Genomic DNA, 19,132 nt, shown 5'->3' with positions numbered 1-19,132 from the left:
ACTGAAAGCTTCCTCGGGGAACCAAAGTACACGCACGCACACACACACACTCATTCATACACTTCCAGGTTTGAATTAGAATTTTTGTCGCTGATGAGAAAATGTCTGCCAGATAGCTCCGGCTTCTCCAGCCCAGGTCCTCCTGCCTAAGCCTCCTTGAGGAGGGATGGCAGGGGTGCATCACTATCCTGGCCTAATTAGGGTATTATGCTTGAATCCGAACTTACAATTTTTTACCTTAAAGTTGAGGACAGGTCTTAACACCTTCCCTACATAGATGTAGATCTGTATTATTTGGTCCAAGGAGACAACACACTTGTTGTGGCATAAGGTCATAGTATTCGTGTCCCAGGGGACACTTCCACCTGGTGGCCTTGTACTCCACCGCAAGTTTTAAAAAAGAAGAGGTCATGCGGAAGTCCCAGGCTAAATGTATAAAACTCTACTGGTTCAGCTTTGCATAAGTATAGAATGCTGCTCCAGCAGTGACAGCCTGCACCACGAAGGCGTTAGATGCTGCAGTGGTTTGTGCGCGCAGCCGTAACAAATATTTGCTGAGCGCCAACCGTGCAGTTAGGTTTGCACTTCTGGGATCCATCCACGGACGAGACTCAAATTCGGCTGACTCTGCTCTCGTTAAAGACTCCATGCCAACTTGCCTAGGTCATTAGCAAAGAGTTCTGGGACTCAACATGGTGTGTTTCCAAGACCACAGAAACGTGGTGGATTAAACAGCGAGCCAGGAGCAGACCCACTGCAGCCGACCTTAAAAACTGACCCTTGCAAAAGTCTTTATTCTGCACAGGAGACAAATCTGCTGCTTTGCAAGGAAGCCTCCTTGCACTGGGTCGTCCCTGCACCTTGAAGAACACTCCAGGTTCTTTGACCAAGGCTTGATTACTCCGCAGGGAAGCGCGAGCCCGCCCTCTCGTGGCGCCCCGCTGCCTCAGCGCCCGGTCCGGAACCGAGCGGTCCTACGGAACCATGGCTTTGTGTTCCTGGTTTCCGGGGGGAAGAGGGAAGACAGGGACCCGGGCGCAGAGGCTCCCTGGGCTTCTTGGAGGCGATGGCTACTGTGGTGGGAAGGCTGCTGCTGTGGCGGCCCGGGCCGGGCGGCGGGGCCCGCTGGAGTGAGTTTTTATCTTTTTTATTTTGCATTTCCAGCCTGGGAAGACCATCTGGGGTGCAGAAGTCGGGGGAAAGGGAAGGGGCGCGGGCTTTTAGGAAAGACCCCCCGGTCTCCTGCCAACTTGTCCCCACCTCCCGTAGGGAGTGAGTTCGTGCCTGCCTGGCCAAGTCCTTTGCTTTGCAGCTCTGCATTTCTCTCGCCTGATAGTGGTAGTTTGGGCATGGACTTTCCGCTCTCCTGTCTCCTCCCAGACCCTTTCCAACCACCACATTGCTTCCTTCCCACCGCGCCTGGTGTCCTTTCCGCCCGCTTGGTTTTGGGATGCCACCGAGGAGTTTGGCGATCATGAGAGCGAAAACCAGAGGTGCGGGGCCTAATGCTAGCTACATTATTAATGCTATGACCTGCAAAATTCCCTTGCTTTCTCTAACTCGTTACAGGCCCACAGTGAGCTATTCGTTTATTCGGTGTTTGATTTCTTCGTAGGATGTATAGCGACATCGCCAGCTGCCCAGCTGTCACCCACCGAACTGACAGAAATGCGGAATGATCTTTTTAACAAAGAGAAAAGTAGGCAGTTATCGTTAACTCCCCGAACAGAAAAGATCGAAGTTAAGCATGTCGGGAAAACTGATCCCGGCACTGTCTTCGTGATGAATAAAAACATTTCAACTCCCTACAGTTGCGCCATGCGTAAGTAGCAGAATCAGTGTACAGTTCTGACCATTTCACGCGAGCTACGTAGAACACTGCAGAAGGGGAAATGCCGATAGCTTTGTGAAGCTATAGAATTTATTCGGTGCTTTATTGTCGTTTACAGCCCCTTTTACTTTGTGGGCACTATGGATATTGCAGCGTTTCTATGGCGTACGGGTTGTCTCCGACTTTGCCTGAATATGGCTACGCTTAGGTTGCTTGATGCCGGTGAGACTGTCTCTTTCCGTGTAAAGAAAGTATTTATCCTGCTGGTCTCGTTAAAGTATTTCGAGTTTTTGTTTGTTCTTACCTTTTCCCTTTTAGTTTTTTTCCTAACCGAATATAACTTTCATCTGCTTACTACCTGTCCCTGGTGGTGTGGTTTTGTTTAGTATAGGTACTAAATGTATGTATGAATGGAAATGTTAAGTATAGTGAATGCTAAAGTTAATTGTTTCGTGTATATTGTTAGATTCTCGGGCTTATACATGATTTGGTGTGGAAATGAAGAGGCTAAAGACATTTGGATAGGGCTTTGATAGATATATCTGGTATTTAAATTTAGATGTCTCCCAAACAGTAGCTAAGAATGATTGGCTGTGTTGTTTAAACTTTTAGAAGACTCAGTAATGATCCCATTTTCGTGACTGGCAGGGTTTGTTGCCAGCAGAAACTGGCATGTGTATTCAATCTTACTGTACTTTTGACACTTAAAAAGCACTGATGATGATTACTCAGTTGATTTTCATGTATTTCTTAGCCTGGGCTGTGTGGTAGACAATGGGAGATTTCAGAGGAGAGTAAGACAAATCTAAGGCCATAATGGAACTCCGTAGATACCGTCTGCAGAGGTGAAGTTTCTGAGCCACCCTTGTCTTGACCTCTAAGCCCTTTGTAATGGAACTTATGTACTAGCATATATGTTAGACTCAGTAGTTTGATCATTTTTTTTTGTGAGTATGTGTGAAATGTGCAATCAGGATTAGAATTTCTTAGGGTATGGTAATGAAATAGATTAGGGGTGATTGGTTTACATGTGAATTCTCATTTATAATTTTACAATGGTAACTACATTATTTAACTTGAAATGTCTGTGTAATGCAATAGTGGAAGAAAGAGGTGGTTTGGGAATAAGACTCAAGGATAATTTAAGCAGATTAATGTGAGAGTATATGTGTGTGTGTTTGTGGGGGGTATGTGTGTATTGTATATATGTATACACACATATATGTACTTTTCTGGTTTGTATGTGAATCAATCCATGTATTCATGTTGTTTCTCTTTGAAAATTTAATTATCGCTCTTTGAAGATTATTTTATTATTTGGCAAATTAACATAAGACTACACTTAGGTTTAATAAATTTTGTTAAAGATCTGGGTAATTGTCAATAGTACCTTTGTGTGTTGATGTTGATGTTCTTTTTAAAATTCATCCTATGTATAGTATATAATATTTCTGCAAAAGTAATTGGTAGAATTTTGCTTTCCATTATTTTGTTCCAGAACATAGCACTTAAACATGTAACCTTTCGGTTTGGATTTTGTTAGATTTAGATCATCAATTTTGCTTCCTAGATTTAAGTGAGTGGTACTGCAGGAAGTCCATTCTGGCTCTTGTGGACGGACAGCCGTGGGACATGTATAAGCCTTTGACCAAGTCCTGTGAGATTAAATTTCTTACTTTCAAAGACCCTGACCCAAGAGAAGTGAATAAGGTACTTTCCACCCTCCTCCAGTTTTCTCTTCTCCTTTTAAATCAAACCTGTGTTCTATGAAGTATAAAAATCTAAAAGTATGGCCACAATCATATGTGGTATCCTACTAGATAGTGTTTTACTGGTCAGCTTAGGTATTTTTGTAGCTCAAAATACTGGTGCTATCAACTTGTCTGTATTTTGGACTGAGAAAACTATAGGGCATGTCATTTACGCTCATAACCTTTGGTAACCCTCTATATAAACCTCCACTCCTTCTGATAGAACTTGAATTTGATCTGAAATCAGACCATTTTCTGTGGAGGATTTTAGTAACTTTTTGACTCTGTTCCACCCACAACCCCCTTATTTTTTAAAAATCACCCTTGACAGTTCTATTACATTTTATTAGTGACTTTATGGGGTCATATAATTTATCCCCAAAGAACTTACCTACATGGTGAAGTTAACATAGCATTCTGGGGCTTACATGATGTGCCTCCAGCCTGCTGTTTTAGTCTTATCTCCTACTGGACCCCCTGCCCCTTTTCCTTGCTCTGGCCACATGAGAGTACTTGGTGGCTAATGATTTATGCTTTATTATTCTCCGTGCTTTTGCTATTCCTTTAACACAGATCACTTTCTTTACCCTTTAAAATTCTGCTTGTTTTATGGTTAAGCTAAAATGCCATCTGCTCTGTGGAACCTAGGCTTCTGTGTGTCAGAATCCTTTAGAATCTAGCAACCCTTGGCTAGTGTCTCCAATACAGTATTTTCATCTTATTGCTGGATGCATTAGACTCCTGCTTCTGTTAATGCAGAGATAACTCCTTTTTTGGATCTAGACCTTTGTTCAGGAAATGGTCAGTAAACGTCTGTTGAAATGATGTACTTCAAAAAGAAACTGATGAAGGCTCTAGTAGTTTAAGTAGTTTACAGGTGTTCATCTGATCTCATAAACTCTAGACAGCAGGTGCTTTTCTTCCCATCTTTCATGAATAAATGATAAGGAGAGATTCCACACCTTAACTAAGGCTACTAGTTACAAAGTGGTAAAGTCTGGAGGATGTGAACCTAGGTATTTTGGTAAAAGTGCAATCAATTTTGATTGTATTAATGGCATTAATTGCTCTGGATCAACAGGCCGTTAATGGAAAAATAGGTGCTAAACCAAGAGTTGATTTAAGTTTGAATATTGTAGAAACTTTAGTGAATCTTCATGTGTTATATTTATGTGTATGTTTCTTTCTTTAGGCTTATTGGCGTTCTTGTGCCATGATGATGGGCTGTGTAGTAGAAAGGGCATTCAAAGATGATTATGTGGTCAGCTTGGTTAGAGCACCTGAAGTTCCTGGTAATACATACATTAATATTTATACTTTTAAGATCTGTGGATAGTTTGGTATTTAATTTTGATTATGTACAAAGTTTATTTCCGATTTTATTTAGTATAAGACTATGCGTGTGCTTCATGTGTTGTAGGTTAATAAAATTACTCTGGTGGGATGAAATGTGAAGTAATCTGAAGTCAGTAATTAACACAGTAAAATTAGTTACTCTTGAATACACATGTTATGGAATTACACTGTTACACTGTTATAGTGTTCCTTTTTTTTTTTTTTTTTTTTTCCCTTTCCAATTTAAGACAATTTCTAAATTGAATTTGTGGGAGGGTGAAGGAGTGAGCAGATGGGGAGGCTGCTAGGAAGATGTGCACTTAAGGGTGGTTCCAGTCTTCAGAGACATGATCAGTGGGGGGCACCACATTGACAAGGCCCAAGGGTAGGCGTCTTTAACCTTGTTAACACAGAGTTTCTTGTCCTTATGTATAGCAGCAGTGTGTGAAATTAAAAAAAAAGTATGTGTCAAAATATGTGAAAGGAGCTCAGATAACGACTTTGAGAACAAAAAATAAAAGTATGTAGATTTCTATGAGATAAAGAAATTGGGCATTTCCTCTGCGTTTATCATTCATATACTTAAGTGTCTTGGTCTTGTGTAGTTTTTGTATCTAGCATTCATTTGAGACCCTTAATATTCCTGAAGAACTGTGAATGTTTAGGAAAAACTCATGCTTTTTGGATTGACAGAAGATGAACTGATTTTGGTAGGGGAAATTTTATTATTGCCCTAGCAAGCAGCTAGGGTAGTGAAAATAGTTTTATAATTTACAGAGTCAGGGATGATTGGTAACTTTTCTTCTGTGACTTAACTAATGAGTGATTGCATATTAGAAACTCCTTACCCTAACAGATTTGTCTTGCTGTTTCTTTTTTTCTTGCGGTTGGATTTACAAGTAATTGCTGGCGCCTTCTGCTATGATGTAGTTTTGGATAAGAGACTGGATGAATGGACGCCAACAAAAGTAAGTGTACTCTTTGGAGCATTAATTTTTGAGTGTGTGTTATGCTCTGATTAAATGGTGCTGTTATCACTGCTGAGTGGTAATGTGTGGGAATCAAGATTCACTGGACTCAATGTAGGTTGAGTGAGGTTTATTAGGGGAGCATGAAACAGATGACCGCCGCGGGTTTCCACTCCACGGATGCCACCTGGATGCTCTCCATACCCTGACCAGGAAGCAAGAGAATGAGCGGGGGCCAGGGACCCCAGACCTAACCTCCCCCAGTGTGACCAGGGTGTGGGTGGGGTGGGCATCTCACTGTAGACTGGTGCTGCACATTGATGATACGTAAGAGAACCTCTAAGAGTCTTTCTTATCTGTGTGTCTGTCAGGCACCCATTCCTCTTTTCTCTCTCACTCCATATTGTAAACACATCCATCTGTTGGTGATTTTTCAGCTTATTTGTGATAAGTGTTTGGATTAGGATATTCACAATAGTGACGTCAAACATATTGTACTTTTATGTCTTGTTTGACTTTCTCTCTTTTGTTGTCGATGCTTTTCTTTGGTTTTGCGTGAGACAGAGTCTTATATTACAGCCCTGGCTGGCCTGGAACTAACTTTGTAGATTAGGCTGACCTCAGACTCACAGAGATGTGCCTGCTTCTGCTCCTGAGTGCTGGGATTAAAGGTGTGCGCCACCATGCTTCTGTGGGCACTTGCACACTGACATACAAAAAAAAAAAAAAAAAAAAGCTTTTTTAAAGGAGGAGCTTAACTGAAGAATCAGACATGAAAAACTCACCCAAAATCACAATGATATATACACAACAAAACCTCAGCTGATCGTGTATTTTCTGCACCATAAATAATGGTGGTCCTGATTGGTCTGGGATATGTTGATACTACATGACCAGTGAAACTAAGGGATAAAACAATATTTTTCTCGTGTACTTTTGACCATAGTTTTAGTCATGTGTATATAGTGTATGGTCTTTTATGTCTCAATGCTTATTAGTGTTCCCACTTGTGTTTTAATTTTAGTAAACATTTGTATGTTTTGGGTGAAATATTAAGTTTCTCTGAAGAGTTGTCTTTAACAGTTTTTACTAACTAGTATAATAGCTTACAAGTTTTTGACTTTGTGAAGTTGGAAGAATGTTTGTAGTCTACAAACTCAAATACTGGAAGGAGAAATGTTCTAACAAGTTAGTTTTTCCATCTTTTAAACTTAGATCTGCAGCACTAAGTGTGTACTTGTCTTTCTGATTCGTGGAGAAACACTGTGGGGACTAGCTACTAACGGTTAGTCCTGTCTATTTTTCAGGAGAACCTGCGTTCTTTTACAAAAGATGCCCGCACTTTAATTTACAGGGACCTTCCCTTTGAAACTCTGGAAGTTGATGCAAAAGTGGCATTAGAAATATTTCAACATAACAAGTAAGTGTTGGCGTCATTCTTCTAAGAATAGTATATAATGGTGAAAATTCAGCTTTTAAGTAATTTTGCCGTTTTATTTTACTTACACATTTTTTTTTTTCCCTGCTACTGTTGGTTGAACCTTGTGCATGCTAGGCAAGTAGTTTGCGATTGAGCTATATTTTGAGCCCTCTTTTTACTTTTGATTGTGAGACAAAGACTCACTAAGTTGTTCAGGCAGACTTTGAAGTTCTCATTTTTCTGTCTTAGTGTTTGGAATGTCTGGGGTCCTGTGCCTCTCGTGGGATCTCTTACACTTCCATGCTCAGCGAGAGTTTTTATCTTTGATTTACATAAGGCATCGTTTTAATTTTTCGCCCTAAATTTTTTTCTTTTTTTTCATTTCTCTCTCTGTGTTGTTTGTGTTCCTCCCATCGCTGATTCCCTGAGGAAAGGGGTCCCTTTTCCCTTAATAATTTTCTCACTGTGTTTTAGTTTCCATTTTTAGGCCAGCCCTTCTCGGTTTTTCAAGATAGTATGTTTACCTTTTCCCCACTCTGAACTGACGAGCGGTGTTAAACAACTGTGTCATTTTGTGCAAGTGTCAGCCTTTCCCTCTTGTTCCTCCACTCCCTGAGAAAAGGTTAAGACCAAAACTGCAAGCAGTTTGGACCCTCTTTCTGCATTTAGGTCATACTTTTCTTACTGTGAAATAGCCACCTGATGGACTTGCCAACATTTCAATTCCTGCTTGGCTTTCTCAAGTCTCTTTCCCCTTAAAATCTGTAGTTGGCTTCTCAAGTCTCTTTCCCCTTAAAATCTGTAGTTGGCTTCTCGAGTCTTTTTCCCCCTTAAAATCTGTAGTTTCCCCTCAACTTGTGTTTCTAAGAGCAAACCGAACTCAAGTGTTCATGTACTAGAAGGTAACTGGAAAGTGCTGTCTGTGGAGACCAAAAGCGTTGTAGCCTAAAGCCACAATGTATACTTGGAATTCACAAAGGGCATGGATTAGACTTTCCTGAGGGTGTAGCAATGGACTCACAGACCCTTATAGAAATATTTAGTTGTAACTGTATTAAGAAGCTCCTCAATTTATTCTCTAGCTTGGCATCTTGCAAAGCAGTATACCTCATGGTATCTTCCAGAGACATTAATTAAGTCTGAAGTGAAAAATCCACAGTTAGCCTAGTTGCAAAAGAAGGCCTCCCAAAGGGTAGAAGACAGTGTTTCCCAAGGGATTGGCTGTGAAGTGTTTTTAGTATTTCCTAGTGCACTTTGCACTACTGTATTATTTAACTGAACTAAAGTATAGCTAGTAGCTAGTATCATAGGTCAAACCATCCTGTAGCATTGCTGCTGTAAGACAATTTCCGGGTCATCAGAGCCTATCAGTTTCCTTCGTGACAAAATTCTAGGCACATGGCTTCTAACAGAAATATGATTAAGTTATTTATCTAATTTTATGAAATTTTCCAGTGGCTACATAAAAAACATTAAAAGAAAATCTGTAATACTAAAATGTTAATTTAACATATGATCAGTATCAATGCTGCTCAATATTTTATATTCTTTTCGATCCCAAATGCTCAGAGTCCAGTGTGCATTTACATTTAGGGCAAATTTCTCTGCCACTTCCTGCATCTTAAGTGCCCCCTACCTAGCTGTGTCACTCATAGTGTACTTTTAAGCTTCCATCCTGTGTTTGATGAAATTTTTCTTTTCTCCACTCAACTGTCAGAGTCTGTAGGGGCTTCTGGGACATTGGTATCTTATCCTTGTGTGATGGGAGGAAGGGAATACCTTTGGATAAGTTTAGGAGGATTGTGGAAGGTCATTTAGTGACTGGGCCTTTCTCCTTCTGAGAGAAATGAAGGGGCCATTCATTATTGGCTTTGCCTCACAGACACAAGAGCATCACATACAGTAGGGTTAACACATAGTCGAGGGGATCGGCCTCTCCATCTGCATTGGGTGTCTGGTGGGAGAAAGATGACAGGTGTAAATCAGTGCTCCCCACTGCACCCACAATTCATGACCCCATGCTCATGCCTCCTTGATGTCTGCTTGGCACTTGAGGATACAGGGTCAAGTTCTTAGTAAATGTTTATGTGGCCTTTGAGCTCTGTTGCAATTAGTTATACTGACAGAGCTAGGGAAACTCATAGACTTCAGGCACTAGAACTGTTAAGACTTGGTGGTGTGTTGGATACAGGGTGTGGTGTTAGAAGAATCAAGGAAATCTCTTGGTTTTTCACCATATTACCGTATTAAGACAGAAAATTCATGGAAACCAGGTTTAAATTACAGAAGAAGGAGACATTTTTGTTGTGGCTTAAGATGTCTGTGGAGTATCCTGGCTGATGTCAGGGAGTTTTGGATCCCCAGCACTGAGGAGAGACGTGGATTGGGGGCAGGGGTGTGGGAGCTCTAACTGCATGAGCCGCAGCTAAGCCTTGAAGTCAAGAAGCTGCTTCAAGGCAGATGCTTAAGTGAAGATGGGGGTCTAGGATAGGGAGACTGTCCTTAAAAGGGAGGGAAGTGGAGGGTGGCTAAAGAGCCAGGTTAGCAGGCGGCTGCCATGTCACCAAGGCCGGTGGAGAGAATGCCCTGTCAAGGGGAGATGAACAAAGCGCAGGACCACACGTGTGCACTCATGGGCAGCGGTCTGGTAAGCGGCGTTTGGTGGAGCTGTGGGGTTGAAGCCTGAAGTGAGGAGCAGGAGGCTCCAGCTGAAGTGAGAACAGGGCATTTTAGGTGTGTTTGTATATTTAGAGTTTGATTTTTTTAAAAAAATTTTTAATTAATTAATTATTTTTGGTGCTGCTTTTCAGGTATAAAGTGGACTTCGTAGAAGAGAAGGCCTCTCAGAATCCCGAGAGAATAGTCAAGCTACACAGGTAAGAGTCTTAACATTTTTTTGGTTATGCTACAGTAAGCCTGTCTGTGTTCCCCTAGTGAAGGCTGCTGGCTAAAGTAAATGCTGTGTTCTGGATACTGTTGTTACTACCTTCTTACTCTGTCCAGATAGGAATTGGACACTGTAGTGATGCTGTGTTCTGGATAGTGTTGTTGTTACTACCTTCTTACTCTGTCCAGATAGGAATTGGACACTGTAGTGATGCTGTGTTCTGGATAGTGTTGTTACTACCTTACTCTGTCCAGATAGGAATTGAACACTGTAGTGATGCTGTGTTCTGGATAGTGTCGTTACTACCTTACTCTGTCCAGATAGGAATTGAACACTGTAGTGATGCTGTGTTCTGGATAGTGTTGTTACTACCTTATTCTGTCCAGATAGGAATTGGACACTGTAGTGATGCTGTGTTCTGGATAGTGTTGTTACTACCTTACTCTGTCCAGATAGGAATTGGACACTGTAGTTTTGGGTTTAGAACCACGAATGCTAATTTGTTATTCACGATTCATGTAAACTAAATTGGAATGTACTCTCTGGTGCAAAGATGAGGAAAATCCACTGCTTATGTGATGGTTTCCCATGGGGAGCAATTTCCCGTGGTGAGGGCGAGTCGGGGGAGAAGGGAGCAGGAGCTCATGGGTCATACTCTTTCAGAGGAGGACATGGAGTGTCTTCTGTGGCTCTCTCTCCCTTAGCCCTTCAGAAGTGGCTCTCACTGAGCAACAGGCTTGTGGCTTCAGCTACACTGGCGAGCTAGTGAAGTCCCGGGATTCATCTGACTTTGCCCCTCATGTAACAAACGGGGTTTACAGGCATGCATAGCTATGCTTGCCTTTTACGTGGGCGCTGGGCATCGAACTCAGGTCTTTATGCTTGCACATCAAGTCCTCTTATAACTCTGAGCCTTTTCTCCAGCTCCATAGTCCTAGGTGTCTTTTCTTCTAGAAACAGTACTTTTTCTGCATTTACTCTTCCCTGCATAAGGAATTATAGAGTTGGCTACTGTGGGTTACTGTGAGGTTGTAGGTTGTCAGTCTTAGTCAATTTGGATGTGCTTAATAACATGGTGTGTTCATGACTCTTTTAAATCCTTTGTATTTATATGAATTCTAATTAGGAAAAAGATTCCTCATTCAATTTCCCGTTTATTCTCTTGGCATGGTATGTCAGGGGTTGTTGCAGATGGATTGGGCAGATTATTTTTGCATCAAGATCTAGCAAAAAGGAGAAGTAGATTTTTTTTTTTTAGGCTATTGTAACTTGATATTAATGTTCTCTTTGCTTTTTATTTTTATATCAAAACAGAATTGGTGACTTCATTGATGTGAGTGAAGGCCCTCTTATCCCAAGAACAAGTATTTGTTTTCAGTATGAGGTGTCAGCGGTTCACAATCTTCACCCCACTCAGTCAAACCTCATACGGAGATTTCAGGGCCTGTCTTTACCCACCCACTTGAGAGTAAGTAAGGCGGGAGCTCCACACAGCCTCTCTTTGGGGATGGGCTGATTCTAGTCTTGATTTTATAGAAATTGAAAGGACAAGCATTTTCATTTTCCTTGTGTCCCACTAAGTTTGTAAGCGCCTTCAAAATGTAAAACAGAGTTGTTCAGGAGTAAAGGCTCCTTCAAGGAATCAAATTGAGATGGTATTTTTAATTTTCCAAAGTAGCCTTGGAGAGAAAAATGATGACGAACTGAAGGGCATTGGGTGCTTGTTAGTGAGTGAGGCCTCCAGAATACCCTGGGCCTTGTATGTCGCCTACCGTTCGGATCCGTTTGTGAATCAAGGGGACTGTTGTTTCCCACATCGCCTCCACTGTTTGCTAATAATGCCTTTTCTTTCACTCTTCTTTTTAAACATTGGATTTTGTGGTTATTGTAGTTATATGAAATAATAGGCGTCATGCTCCTGTGCCTGGCTTCTTTAGTGGTAATGTCGTAGAAAACACATACAGCGTCACAGTCAGGGCATGGACATGGCTATAGGAAAAATATGCTGGGTGAGGCTGCTTCTGGGGTTTCAGCTCTGTTCCATTGACCTCAAGCAGCCGTCTCTCTACCATACTCACAGGGTTAATGACTGCGGCTATAAATAGGGCACTGAATAGGGTAGAATAATTTCTTCCGTCCTATCGTTCTTTGTCAGAATTGCGTTTTTATTATCTTTTCAGTATGTTTGTTTGTTTGAGGCAGAGTCTCTCTACATACCCCTGGATGTCCTAGCCCTCAGTGTGTAGATGAGGTTGACCTCGATGGCACAGATATCCACCCACTTCTTCCTCCAGTGCACTGGGAGTAGAGGCATGTGCCGCGATGCCTGGCCAATGGGGTCTTATTGATTAATTTTAGTTATTGAGCGTTTCACGTATGTAATGTATCTGGTCATATTTACTCCCCCCTCCCTTAACTTCTCTTAGTTATTCTCTACTCCTTGCCAACTTCTGTGTCATCTTTTTCCCCCACCTGTCCACTTTGTGCTGCCCATGTACTCATGGGTCTGAGGCCGTCCTTTAGAGTGGTGGATTTACCGGGGGACTTGCCATTAGAGAGTACTCCACTCATGGGTCTGAGGCCGTCCTTTAGAGTGGTGGATTTACCGGGGGACTTGCCATTAGAGAGTACTCCACTCATGGGTCTGAGGCCGTCCTTTAGAGTGGTGGATTTACCGGTGCCCTTAGAGAGTACTCCCTTCAGGTGTCAGTCGCTCAGCTAGGAGAGGGGGACAGTGGTGGGAAGGGAGAAAACTTTTAAAGGAAGAGGGATTGCAAACGCATGGTAGGAAGGAGAAGAGGGGAATGATGGGAAGGGCGGTTTACGTGGGGAGGGGGTGGGCGCGTAGGGTGGAGGAGTAACAACTTCCTCTGAGGACGTTGGGAGAGCCACATGGAATTCTGCTTTATAAACGTCTTGTGTGTGTGTGTGTGTGTGTGTGTGTGTGTGTGTTCATATAAAAATTTAACTACTGTAATTCCTTTGCATTTCATTTAACTTAAGTGTAATCTTCTCGGGATCATAACAGGAATTTCTCAAATTTCTGTAGTAGTTTGGAAAGAATTGTTTAGTATGTTCAGTTTTCTGATAAATTAATATGGAGTATCTTTTCCATTTATACAAATGTTTTTTTTTTTTTTTTTTTTTTTTTTTTTTTTTGCACACATAGCTTAAAGTTGAACTGAAGGGCAGAAGAATTGAAACAGTTTTGGTAGATTGTAACGTGGGATGTAACATGGGAGGAGGCATTGACTGCACAGCCTGTTTATTGCTGCAGCAGTGGAGACTGTGGTATTGAGAGGGATGGGCAATAGGAAGAGTCAGGAACACTCTCCCACGTGTGATGACACCCATGTTTGCTGTTGGATTTCTCTGAACATGTGCCTCTTGCCCTAGTGCCCATTTCAGCCTGTTTGAGGTGGTCCCTGAGGCGTTCTTCCTTCCCACTCAGCAGCAGATCCTTCCGACTCCCGACTCATAGCCCAGCCTGACTCTAACCCATCTGCTGCACAGCACCTTACTACGACCTCCTTCATCCTTACCCTCCACGGTGTAGCCTCTGGTTTGTGGTCAGAACCCTCTGTTTGTTTACTTGGTTTTTTTTTTTTTTTTCCCCCACTTTTTTCAAGACAGGGTTTCTCTGTGTAGCCGTGGCCGCTCTGGAACTCTGCTCTGTAGGTCAGGCCTTGTACTCAGGGATCTGCCTACCTCTGCCTCCCACTGCCTGGCTGTTCACTTAAAAAGATTATTATTTTGGTGTGTATGATGAGTGTTTTGTCTTTATGTATGTCAGCAGGGCATTACGGGGTCAGTGGAGGCCATAGATGGCATCAGATCCAATGGAACTAGAGTTATGGCTGGTGTGCTAGTGTGTAGCTGCTAGGAATTGAACCTGGCTCCTTTAGAATGGCCAGTGCCTTTTAACCTCCGAGCCACTGTTTGTTTCCTTTTTTTTTTTTTTTTTGAGACAGGGTCTCCTATAGTCCAGGCTGACCTTGAAAGGTGACCTTGATCTGACCCTCCTGCCTTTGCTTCCTAAAGCTGGGATTACACGTTAAAACCTATGTATCAGTTGTCCCTTCTGCCTCAGGAGGGCTAAGTTTTCCTCTTTAGCATACCATGCTGTCTATAGGAGGATTTGCACGTAGATAATGAATAATTTGCCTTTTATCACAGACTTCCTGAGCTCCTGTGTGTGTGTGTGTGTGTGAAGTAGTCACAGGCCACCTCTGTACCTCACGATCACCATCAGTTTGGTGGAATAATTTTCTGAAGCATGGGTCTGCCATTTTAGTGTCACGGCAGTGCAGGTGGCTCCTAGTGACTTCCCCTGTGATTGCTTGTGGTATGATCTAGACGATGAGCTCCAGCAGGGGAAAGTAGGCTGGTTAGGGGAAGAACTGTAGTCTTTCCAATTAGCAATCTTTCAGTGATAAGTGTGATGGGCATGATGCGCAGGACACAGAGGATGGCACAGGACAGGGGACAGTTCTGCGCAGTTCCTTCCCCTGTTCGCGCTTGTCTATTTATTTATTCCCAACATAATACTTTTATTATTTGGGAATTTCACTCACTTCCCAGTCTTCCCAGGTCCACCCTCACCTTGTGACCTTCCCTCCAAATGAAAAAGAGAAGAAATAAACGAAGAAAGAAAAAAAAAGTTCAATTTGTATTGCCCATTTACTCACTGGTGCATAGTCAAACTCCCAGTAATCAGCCCGGTAAAGAAAACTGAGTCCTTTCCCACCTGCATCCTCACCTGCACCCCCCACCCTTCCTCCGCACCCTTCCCCCTGCACCCCACCTGTGTCGGGAGCTGTCTTTGTGGAGCTGCAATCGGAGCCAGCTGAGCGGACCCAAGTCCGTACCTGAGTGGGGGAGTGTGGATGAGGGAAAGGCTAGCTATAGACAAAAAAGACAGAGAGACAGAATGAAGGTCAGGAGGGCAGATCAGTCAATACTGAAAAGCCACCAGTTTATTTTTCACCACTCTTAGATACCTTATCCAAAAAGGAACATGGTATCATGCATACAGAACAAACAGACTTTTCTTCTTCACTTATGCTAAGGGTTCCTAGCTCCAATCTCTTGTTCCCTAGCCTTGAGGTCAGGAGTAGCCACACCTCAGACTCATGTCTCTTGTTATTTAGACTAAGATATCCTGTAGCCACACCTTTGATGACAGCTTTGAACTCTGTCCTTGTGCCAAGATGGAGTACAGCCATCTTTATGGGCACCCACACACTTGCACCCCAGCTGCATCCCCACCTGCACCCCTGCACCCCTCCCCCTGCACCCCACCTGCACCCCCTCTAGAATCCATCAGTTATGGAGAGCTACACCTTAATGTCCTTACCACAGACTTTTTCTTTTAAAATTTGTTGACTTTATCATTCTCTCGTATGTTACATCTGATCACAGTTTCCTGTCTCCTCCCAGTGCCTCCCCCGCCCCCATCCACTCATCCGCTCTTCTGTTTCTCTTCAGAAAAGGACAGGCCTTCAGGGATATCAAGCAGACATGGCATTTCAACTTGCTATACGATTAGGCACCTCCCCTCTTATTAAGGCTGGGCAAGGCAGTCCAGTAAGAGGAAAGGGCCCCAAACAGGCCAACAAGTCAGTGACAGTTCCATAGGAGGACAAAGATACATAACTGCCACATATATGCAGAGGGCCTCCTAGGTCAGACCCATTCAGACTCCCCGATTGTCAGTTCAGTCTCTATGGGCTCCTCTGAGACCAGGTCAGTTGATTCTGTGGGTCTTCTTGTGATGTCCCTGACCCCTCTGACTCCTACACTCCTCCCTCTCTTCTGCTGGATCCCCTGGGCTGTTAATGTTTGGCTGAGGGTCTCTGCATCTGTTTGCATCAGTTGCTGGATGAAGCCTCTCTGATGATGATTATGCTAGGTTCCTGTCTATAATTATAACAGAGTATTATCAGGAATCTTCCTCTCTACTTTTTCTTTTAGCTGGTTGCCTTATCACATTTTTTTACAGAGTTCTCTTTAATAGCTTCCTGTCTAGGCTGTTACTTTTTGATGGGTTGGGGGTGAGGTGAGGGTAGGGGTTGTTACAGAAGCCTTCTATTATAATCACACTGTAGTTCTGCATATCTTCTTACATGGTTTAAAAAGCTACATAAAGGGATTGGAGAGATGATTCAGCAGTTAGTAGTACATACTGCTCTTGAAGAGGGCCGGAGTTTGTTTGATAGCACCCACATAGGGAGGCTCTGATTACTTGTAACTCCAACTCCAGGGCATCTGAGGTTTCTAGCCTTCTTGGGCACCTTCCACACGATATGCCTACATACAGATGCACACATGGATGTGGTTTTAAAAGGTATGTAAAGACTTGAACTTTTACGAAACTTTTTTTTTTTTTTTTTTTTTGCGGGAAGGGTGCTGGAGAGATGGCTCAGTGGTTAAGAGCACTTGTTCTCACAGAGGACCTGTGTTCAACCCACAGTACCCATATGATGGCTCACAACAACTCTTCATTCTAGTTCCAGGGATTTGACGGCCCTTTCTGACCTCCACAGGCACCAGGCATACATGTGGTGTGAAACATACACATAAAAATAAATATAGAAACTCCAGCTTCCTTCTGTATGCCATTCATAGCAAATATTTTCTTTTTAGGCACATTTTACAATATGGGACAAGCTATTGGAAAGATCGAGGAAAGTGGTAAGTTTTCTCTGTGCAAATTCCCTTCAATGAAGAAAACTCTTAGAAATTAAGCAACAACCCAAACCAACCAAAACCAAACCAAAACACCAGGAAACCCAAAAAACAACAACAAAAAAATAGAACTCCCTCTTAGAGGTTTTTATACCCTGATATTAAGTCTCTCTACCTGTGTAATAAATCAGATCAGGCCAAATTAATAGGACCAGGTTTAATCTGAGCAAAACAACTCCCAGGCGGCGGCAGTGGTGGTGGGGGGTGGGGGAACACATGGCGGGCCTAGGGTCTCGGGCTTAAATACCCTGAGGCTTGGTCTTGAGCATCTCAGCGGGAGGAGCCGCCCCTTGTTGGGCTCTCTGAGGATTGGGATTTGGAGAGAAATGATGGTAATTGTTCTTAGTGGCTGTGCTAGTCCTAATTGAGGCCTTTTTTAAATTTTGTAAGCTTAATGAGCATTTGGAAAACTAAGGCTTTTGAGATGTAAGAATGTCACATCTCTTGACCGCAGCACTTCCCTCTTCCGCTCATGTTGCCAGAGCTGCCCTGCGAGCATTGCCTCAGCTCTTCCGCCTTACTCGTCACTCTGTGAACAGTGACGCAAGGCTAACCCGCAGACATACTAAGCATATGACCAATTTATCTTCAAGTTGCTTATTTCTTCATGACGATTCTGTCCATGGAATAGGACCATGGGATGTGCTGGTATCTATTCACACTAGGTCTGTAACACAGTCTGTTCCAAACAAGATACACTGAGTGAGAATACCCCGTGTTTCCCTTCTGGTGATTTTTCTCAGAGTCATGCTTTTGTTCATAGACAGAAAGAATAAGGTGAGGAATTTGGGAAGCCTACATATAACATGCCTCTGATTAAGTCTTTTTCTTGTTTAACTTTTCCTAAAAGTCACTGAGGGAAAGTGGGCTGAACTGTGGGTGAAGGGTGAACTGGAAGCTGTAACGGACTAAGGCGTTGGTTTCTTTACAGGTGACTGAAGACCAGATTAGACAGACAGAGGACACTGTATCTACCCAGGAGCCTTCTAAACTTTAAGTATGTATAGTAAATAAAATAAAAGCTTTTACTATAATGTGTGTTTGCTTCTGCACCGTGGGTCTATGCCCCACAACCTCCATTTATAAACACATGCAAAAATACACTCCATGTGTTGCCATTTTTTGCTTTTTTAAACAGTGGTGTAGTAAACATCCTTCTCCAAAATAATGAATGCCTTCCTGGATGAAAGACACTGTTAGCTGTGTAGTTACTCAGTGCCGGTGTGCCAAGTCCCCCACAGAAAGCTTTTCTGTTTTGTTTGAGGCAGGGTCTCAGCATGTAGTTAAACCTGGCCTGGAACATGTATGCAGTGTTGGAATTAGGGTGCGAGCCTTATATTTAATTCTCACAGCTTGTTAGGACAGTGCTTCCATCTCATAACGAGGATATAGTCTGAATGCCGGTGATTTCACTTGGTCTGTTCTACTTTGTGCTGCCTCTCATCTGAATGAATGCCTGAATGCCTGCATAGGAAGCCAGTCTGGTAGTGGGGGCTGCTGTTAGATGCTACCAGATGCTGGCCTCCAAAGGTTTATGTGTGTGTGTGTGTGTATGTATATGTATACTTTTTAGTAAACTTTATAAAAATGTTACAAATAAAACAAACTCAGCTAACTTCCAGGCAGTTAGAATAGCCATTCGGAATGGAGGCCACGGAGTGTCACATCAGATGTTTTGAACTTTAACTATTGAATTATTTGTATGCACTTAACCATCACCAAGTGTGAAAAGCCCTTGACAGTATTAGAGCTAGAAAAGAAATTAACTCTACATCTCCTTCCATAACTTGCACTCAGGTTTTGAGAACAGTGCTTGAAAATACCTGCTCCTCACTCCTTTGAGCAGATTATTGTTCTTTTGGAAGCCTTTGCCAAAACAAAATGAGTTTCCTATTCTAGCCTGAACACTTCTGGAACTGGTTCCCAGGCTTCATCTGGAGACTTTATTTCCCCGTGTAATATCTATTACCCCTCCCCTAGTCTATGTTTCTTGCATAACTCTCATTTTCCTAATCTTTCCATCCTTTCTGCAGGAAGATCACTAAGGGAGGGTGAAGTGGATTTCTACCTTTGAGCAGCTGTTTGGCTAGATACAGAATTCTAAAACAGTTTCCTATCAGCTCTCAGAAATAGGACAGTTGGCATCTAGCAAGTGACAGCGTTAATAAGACTGATAGTCTGTTCTTGTTTGAT

At 42.6% G+C, this 19,132-nt stretch overlaps 1 protein-coding gene across 1 annotated transcript; it reads left to right on the top strand.

Annotated features, from left to right (window-relative positions):
• The first annotated feature begins 1,033 nt into the window (after positions 1–1,033).
• Positions 1,034–17,973, top strand: Mrpl39 (mitochondrial ribosomal protein L39). The gene is made up of 10 exons (XM_051191785.1): positions 1,034–1,130; positions 1,616–1,822; positions 3,402–3,541; positions 4,775–4,874; positions 5,818–5,885; positions 7,193–7,305; positions 10,116–10,181; positions 11,507–11,660; positions 16,838–16,885; positions 17,871–17,973. The coding sequence occupies exons 1-10, from the start codon at positions 1,067–1,069 to the stop codon at positions 17,934–17,936; spliced, it is 1,026 nt and encodes a 341-aa protein (XP_051047742.1). The 5' UTR covers positions 1,034–1,066; the 3' UTR covers positions 17,937–17,973.
• The last annotated feature ends 1,159 nt before the right edge of the window (positions 17,974–19,132 follow it).

Source organism: Phodopus roborovskii, unplaced genomic scaffold (genome assembly GCF_943737965.1).
Source record: "Phodopus roborovskii unplaced genomic scaffold, PHOROB, whole genome shotgun sequence".
Taxonomy (NCBI): domain Eukaryota; kingdom Metazoa; phylum Chordata; class Mammalia; order Rodentia; family Cricetidae; genus Phodopus; species Phodopus roborovskii.
Note: the sequence above shows the minus strand (reverse complement) of the source record. Positions and strands in the feature narration are given on the sequence as shown.

What these genes read in the sequence shown, in the direction of transcription:
- Mrpl39 (XM_051191785.1), top strand. Translation starts at nt 1,067, where the DNA reads ATGGCTACTGTGGTGGGAAGGCTGCTGCTGTGGCGGCCCGGGCCGGGC. An exon ending in ACCCAAGAGAAGTGAATAAG is followed by an intron (nt 3,542 to 4,774) that starts GTACTTTCCACC and finishes TTCTTTCTTTAG; the next exon opens with GCTTATTGGCGTTCTTGTGC. An exon ending in AGAATAGTCAAGCTACACAG is followed by an intron (nt 10,182 to 11,506) that starts GTAAGAGTCTTA and finishes ATATCAAAACAG; the next exon opens with AATTGGTGACTTCATTGATG.